At 40.6% G+C, this 7,432-nt stretch overlaps 1 protein-coding gene across 1 annotated transcript; it reads left to right on the top strand.

Moving 5' to 3' along the window:
• Positions 1 to 243: 243 nt before the first annotated feature.
• Positions 244 to 1,191, top strand: LOC100407715 (olfactory receptor 52R1). Its single transcript, XM_009007557.3, is given in 1 exon segment — positions 244 to 1,191. A coding segment is annotated over 1 exon segment (948 nt).
• The last annotated feature ends 6,241 nt before the right edge of the window (positions 1,192 to 7,432 follow it).

Genomic DNA, 7,432 nt, shown 5'->3' with positions numbered 1-7,432 from the left:
TGTTCTACCCCATTTGGAATGACATAAGTACAAAAAAGAACAAAGAGTAACATCAAATAATATTGCAGGATATTCTTTATTAAAACAGTTGAAATTATTCTACTTTATAATTAAACCCAATCACCCTGGTATTCAATAGTCCCATCCAAAAGCCTTATATTATGTAATAACAACACTTGCTTGGATTGTTATTGTCTGCAGAAAGTAGATCACTTTCCCAACAGAGAATATATTCACCAGCTCATGGTGCTGGCTTCAGGGAACAGCTCTTCTCACCCTGCATTCTTCATCCTGCTTGGAATCCCAGGCTTCGAGAGTTTACAGTTCTGGATTGCCTTTCCGTTCTGTGCCATGTATGCTGTGGCCATCGTTGGAAACATCACTCTCCTCCATGTAATCCAAATTGACCACACCCTGCATGAGCCCATGTACCTCTTTCTGGCCATGCTGGCCATCACTGACCTGGTCCTCTCCTCCTCCACCCAACCTAAGATGTTGGCCATATTCTGGTTTCATGCTCATGAGATTGAATACCATGCCTGCCTCATCCAGGTGTTCTTCATCCATGCCTTTTCTTCTGTGGAGTCTGGGGTGCTCATGGCTATGGCCCTGGACCGCTACGTTGCTATCTGCTTCCTACTCTGACACTCTAGCATCCTGACCCCATCAGTTGTGATCAGACTGGGGGCTGTTGTGATGCTGAGAGGGCTGCTGTGGGTGAGCCCCTTCTGCTTCATGGTGTCTAGGATGCCCTTCTGCCAACACCAAGTCATTCCCCAGTCATACTGTGAGCACATGGCTGTGCTGAAGTTGGTGTGTGCTGATACAAGCATAAATCGTGGGTATGGGCTCTTTGTGGCCTTCTCTGTGGTTGGCCTTGATATGATTGCCATCAGTATATCGTACATGATGATTTTGAGAGCTGTGCTTCAGTTGCCCTCAGGTGAAGCCCGCCTCAAAGCTTTTGGCACATGTGCCTCCCATATCTGTGTCATCTTGACTTTTTATATCCCAGCCCTTTTTTCTTTCCTCACTCACCGCTTTGGTCATCATGTACCCCGAGTGGTAAGCATTCTGTTTTCTAATCTCTATCTACTGGTACCTCCCATGCTCAACCCCATCGTCTATGGGGTTAGAACCAAACAGATCCGGGACAGAGTTACCGAAGGATGTTGTGGAAAAGACCCCTGAGTGAAGGATCAGAGTATCCCTATCACTTACACTGCCCACTAATCTGGGGACATTAATGAACATTTGACAGGCAGTTATTTATTATCACTAAGTCAGCTCCGTAAATAGCTGGCTCAGACGTAAGCAACCCCCAGAAACAAGAGCAACATTTTTCAGGGTACCTAGAAAAAGAGATGCCTGAGAGATGTGATGGATAACAAGAACTTTGTAGACCACACATTTGCCATCACAAGGAAACAATAAAAGTAGCTTTGCCTATTAAATCAGTGAATATTTTAAAAGAATGTCATCTTCCACAGATGATTAAAGTAAAAATGTTGTTTTTACACTATCAGTAAAAGTAGGTACACTTTGCTTAAAAGGAATTTAGAAATTTGCATTACACAATTTTAAAGTACATATATTTTCTTCATTTGAGAATCTGTTTATAAAAATAAAATGCATATGTACAAAGATATGCATAAAATCATGCCTTATAAAAACAAATTAGAAAATGATTCAAATATTGTCCTGTAAGATTTCAGATGAAGCAGTACTCAATTCGGTATCAGGTGCCATTTAACTATTGTATTTGGAAGGAGTGTCTGAAAATTTGACAAATAAGAAAGATATAATTATAAACAGAAAAGAAAAACTATTGCCGATAAGGCTTGATGCCAATTCTAAAATAGAATACATTTGCAAAGAAAGAAATCCAGGAAGTATATCAAAATGATAAAAAATAGCTGCTTGGAGTAGTGATGCTTATGATATTTTCATTATATTTTTATACTTTAGTGTATTTTTAATTTAATTATGTTTTTATGGATATGAAATTATTTTACACATGTAAGTGATACAGTGTGAAACCTAGTACTAATCACAAGATGGTTTTTGCAGGTCCAGGTCCATTTTTATCTCATTCCTACAAAACTGAATACAATACCACACCTCTCAGTACTGAGGACTTCTTTCATTATCCTGTGGAATTAAAATTGTATAGGATATTGTCAAATAAGATAAATTTGTTATCTGTCTTCCAGTCACCTCTTTTAATAAAAACTAAACTATTTGTAACATTTTAAATTTCTTTTCAAGTAATATATTGAACAATTACTCTTTACCTAGCATTCTGCCAAAAGGTGGGGATAGAATAGGCAACAAAAGAAACTGGCAAACAGAACATCTAATTTGCATGATTTTCACTCAAAATCAAAACATTGAGTACCTGCAATTCCAGCCCCAATATAGACATTAATTATTTAAGCTGTATTACTCTATCATGATTATAAGTAAACTTAAATATTCTGAACCAATGAAAATAGATGATTAACTTCATTATAACATATAATCCTTATGTCCAAGATATAAAGCGTATGACTAACTCAAATGTACCTGTGGTTGATATGGTTTGGACCTGTCTCCCCTCCAAATCTATTGAAATATGATTCCCAGGGTTGGAGGTGGGGCCTAGTGGCAGGGATTAGATCATGGAGATAGATCCCTCATGAATGGCTTAGTACTATCTCCCTGGTGATGAGTAGTTCTTTCTTGGTTAGTTCATGCGAAATCTGGTTATTTAAGAGTCCGGGACCTCCCCATTCTCTCTCTCATTCCCACTCCTGCCATGGGATGTGCCAGCTCCTCCTTTGTCTTCTACCATGACTGTACACTTTCTGAGCCCTGACCAGAAACAAGCTGGCACCATGCTTGTGCAGCCTGCAAAACTGTGAGCCAATTAAACTTCTTTTCTTTATAAATTACAGAGCCTCAGATATTTCTTTATAGTGATGCAATGGACTAACAGAGGAAATTGGAACCAAGTGTAGGGTGTTGCTGTAAAGATACCTAAAGATGTGAAAGCAGCTTTGGAACTGGGTAATGGGCAAAGTTTGGAGAACTCAGAAAAAGACAGGAAGACAAGGGAAAGTCTGGAACTTCTTAGAGATTGGTTAAATAATTGTGACCAAATTCCTGATAGAAATATGAGCAGTGAAGTCCCTATGAATGTGAAGTGAAAAATGAACTAAGTCCACATGAACTTGAAGTCAAGTGAAGAAATATGGACAGTAAAATCCAGGCTGATGAGGTCTCAGATGGAAATGAGGAAGCTATTGGCAACTGGAGTTAAGGTCATTTGTGTTACACCCTAGCAAAGAGCATGGCTGCATTGTGTCCATGTCCTAGGGACCTAAGAAAGCTTGAACTTAAAAGGGATGGCTTAGTGTATCTGGAAGAAAATATTTCTAAGCTGCAAAGCATGCAAGAGTTGGCCTCACTGCATCTAACAGGATACTATCAGATGTAGGAGCAAATAAATGACTTAAAGTAGGAACATATATTTAAAAGGGAAGACGAGCATAAACATTTGGAAAAGTCACAATCTGGCAATGTGACAGAAGAGGAAAGAGCATTTCCTGGAGAGGAATTCAAGTAAGCTGTGGTGAAATCATTTGTTAGAGAGATTAGCATGACTATAAAGAAGCCAAGTGCTAATATCCAAGCCAATGGGAATAAAGGTCTTGAAGGCATTTCAGAGTTTTTTAAGATAGCCCATCCCACCACAGGCCTAGAGGCCGGGAAGAAAAAATGGTTTTGGGGGCCAGGCCTAGGTACCACTGCCCTGTGCAGCCTTGGTACACTGCTCCCTGCATCCTGGCTGCTCCAGCTACAGCCATGGCTCAAAAAACCCTATATACAGCTTGGGCTGCCACTCTAGAATATGCCAACTATAACCCTTCACAGTTTCCATGCAGTGTTAAGTCTGAAGGCACACAGAATGCAAGCATGAAGTAGGCTTGCAGGCTTCTCCCTAGATCTCAGGGGATGTATCATAAAGCCTGGGTGCCTAGGCAGAACACTAACAGAGAGACTCTAGTAAGGTAGTGCTGAAGGGAAATGTGGTGTCAGAGTCTCTACACAGAGTCCGCACTGGGGCATTGACTAGTTGACCTGTGGAAAGGAGGCCATTGCCCTCCAGATCTCAGAATAGTAGAGCCAACAGTAGCTTGCATCCTGAGCCTGGAAAAGCTACAGGTACTCAACTCCAACCCATGAGAGCAGTCACAGGGACTGCAGCCTGGTAAGCTATAGTAGTGAAGCTTCCCAAGCTCCCAAGGAGCCCACTTGTTGCCCAGTATGCCCTAAATGAAGGACATGGAGTAAAGGGAGATTATTTTAAGGTTTAATGTCTGCCTGCTGAATTTCAGAACTGTGTGGGGCCTATTGCCCCTTTCTTTTAGACACTTTCTCCCTTTTGGATTGAGAATATTTAGACAATGCCTGTACCACCATTGTATCTTGGAAGAAAATAAATTGTTTTGATTTTTTTTTTTTTTTTGAGACAGAGTTTCGCTCTTGTTACCCAGGCTGGAGTGCAGTGGCGTGGTCTCGGCTCACTGCAACCTCCCTCTCCTGGGTTCAGGCAATTCTCCTGTCTCAGCCTCCTGAGTAGCTGGGATTACAGGCATGCACCACCATGCCCAGCTAATTTTTTGTATTTTTAGTAGAGACAGGGTTTCACCATGTTGACCAGGATGGTCTCGATCTCTTGACCTCGTCATCCACCCGCCTCAGCCTCCCAAAGTAACTTGTTTTGATTTTATAGACTCATGTGTGGAAGGAGATGAGTCTCAGATGAGACTTAGGACTTTGGACTTGTTGCTGGAATGAGTTAAGACTTTGGGGAACTATTGGTAAGGGATGATTGTATTTCACAATGTGAGAAGGACATAAAATTTGAAGCGCCAGGAGCATAATGATACATTTTGGATGTTTGTACCCTCCAAATCTCGTGTTGAAATGTGATCCCGAACATTAGAGGTGGGGCCTGGTGGGAGGTAATTGGTTCACAGAGGTGGATTCCATGATAGTGAATGGTTTAGCAGTATCTCCTTGGTGATGAGTGAGTTCCTTCTTGGAAGTGGCACTGATGGTAAAGATGTATTGATCAGTGGCCTGAAACATCCAGAATGCAGCTATGTTGGGCAAGGTGAAGACAGAGTCTAACCATTAAACTCAGTCCTTACAATGTAGTCAGGAAAGATAGACTTGGAAAGAAAAAACAGGCACGTACTTTAAGTAATACATTGACTTCATGAACAGGATACAAATGAGGAAAGGCAATTCTAAATGAGGAAAGGGTCAGAAACTATATCCCTAAAGAGGTGATGTTTATTCTGTGTTGTAAATTGAGAAGTTTTAATTTGTTAGATTGATAAACATGAAAAGGAAATTTAAAGCAGGGGAATCAACATTGGCAAAGACAATGAGTCATAAGGGAACTAGAAGAAACAGCCAAGTTGTTTCTGAGACAAGCGATGCTGCAGAGCAACAGACTCTTCTTTTCCCAGGAACTGTGGTTGTAGCTTACATGGCATAGCCAACCCCCACCTGTGTTTTAATCAAGGAATCCTGGGCGAACTCAGAGTGGTAACTTGTCCTGTTGACATTCTCAGGAAAAAATAATGGGCTCCAAAAAAAAAAGGAAACTTTGATATGTACAACTGGCTGGCCCCAGGTCAAGGAAGCAAAATCATGAAAACCGTATTTAGGATACTTATAGTTTCTTTTCTTTATAAGAAATGAAAACAATATAAGAAGAATGTGGCTGTTGTTAGCTCTCTCTCTCTCTCTCTCTCTCTCTCTCTCTCTCTCTCTCTCTCTCATTTCTCTCTTTCATTTCTCTCTCCCTGCCCCCTTCCTCCTCTCCCACCATCTTCTTGATTTTTCCAATATCTTTTAATTTCATGTGCATGAAATAGAAGGTTCAGACCTGCCCACAGGCATATTTAGATGCAATTGACTTTTATGTGGAAACAAAGGACAAGGGTTCTTATGTTTAATGTTTAATGTAGCATTTAATGTGACTCATTTCCATTTGGACATTTAGCCTTTGAAATGCTTATTTTTTATTCTATAAATTTGGGCTTGTGACTGATAAATACTACCATTAAGTGAAACTGGATGCAGCCCAATTTTCTTAGTTTTAATTTAGTTAAAAAAAGTATGTTGATTTACATATAATAAGTGGTTTCCTGTTCAGACAATTTTCTAAACCTTTACCTCTCATAATTCCCAACCTTCTCTGAAATAATATGTGTTTATTAATTGTTTGGTCTCTTCAAAGGATAGATTCCTCCCCCTTCCCCAAATATCAAGGAAGCAGTCTTCTTCTGATGCCACCATTGGGGTCTAAAGCCCCCACACCACACAACACACACCTGCTTCTTATTTCTTTCCATGGTGGCAGAATTCCCAATTCTGTATCTGTTTCTTGTGCTTTATCAGCTGTTGTTGTGGCTGCTATAATTAATATTGTCCTTCTTTGATGTGACCTGCACTAACTACTTTTATGAACCTATATATTTTTTCTGATGCTTCTAACTTTCATGAGTGAGGTGCCCTTACATAACATAAGACATTATCCTTTTAATGGTTCTAAGCCCATAAATTCAACCTCTATAGCTGCCTCAACCATGCTAGGTCTGATTCATCCATACTCTCTCCCATGTAGTCAGAGGTGATCATAAGATGCTCCCATCTGGACACTAGATGTGGTTCATTTGCTTTCCAACCCACCCTGCCATTTTGCTGGGTGTTGACTGTTCAAGCCAAGAGCAGTTGTGATGATGTAGAAAATAACATACATGGTGGTCCATTTTCAAGACAAAGTGCATGGAATAAGCCTGGGCCTGCAAACTACAGAAGAGGATACTCTGAGCCTCTGCTTTAATAGCCAGCACCTGCTTGTTGGGACCGCTTAGTTATCCTCATGCGAACCAAAGAGTTTAGCTTAGAATGAGAGTTTATTAGCTTGCAGAATAGCTCACCTTTTCTATTCCTAACAGGTTGCCTAACCACCTGGGTCATAGGTCAAATAACTAAAGAGTCCCTGAGCTGACTGTGATTGCAATGCATTATGGGCTGCAACAAAATGCAGTAAGAAGACCCTAAAGAAAATACCTAAAGCCCCAACCCAACAACCAATAAAAACCAAGAAAAGAAACTTAGGCAGTGTCTGGGAAGATTGTAACCCCATAGTACTCAGCCTATGAGTAAATTTGAAAGAGACTTGCACACTAGGGAATAAATTTCTTGCGGTAACTGTACCAGAGGTGCCTGCTCACCTTGCCTTGCAAGACCACCATTAAAAGTCTCCCTTTTGCTGTTCTCAGTATCTCTGTCCATTCTTTGGGTTTGAGCAGGTGAGTGCATTTCTCACAATGACACAGAGTATACTGAGAGTGAGCCCTTTTGCTTC

The sequence above is a fragment of the Callithrix jacchus genome, chromosome 10 (genome assembly GCF_049354715.1).
Source record: "Callithrix jacchus isolate 240 chromosome 10, calJac240_pri, whole genome shotgun sequence".
NCBI lineage: Eukaryota > Metazoa > Chordata > Mammalia > Primates > Cebidae > Callithrix > Callithrix jacchus.
Note: the sequence above shows the minus strand (reverse complement) of the source record. Positions and strands in the feature narration are given on the sequence as shown.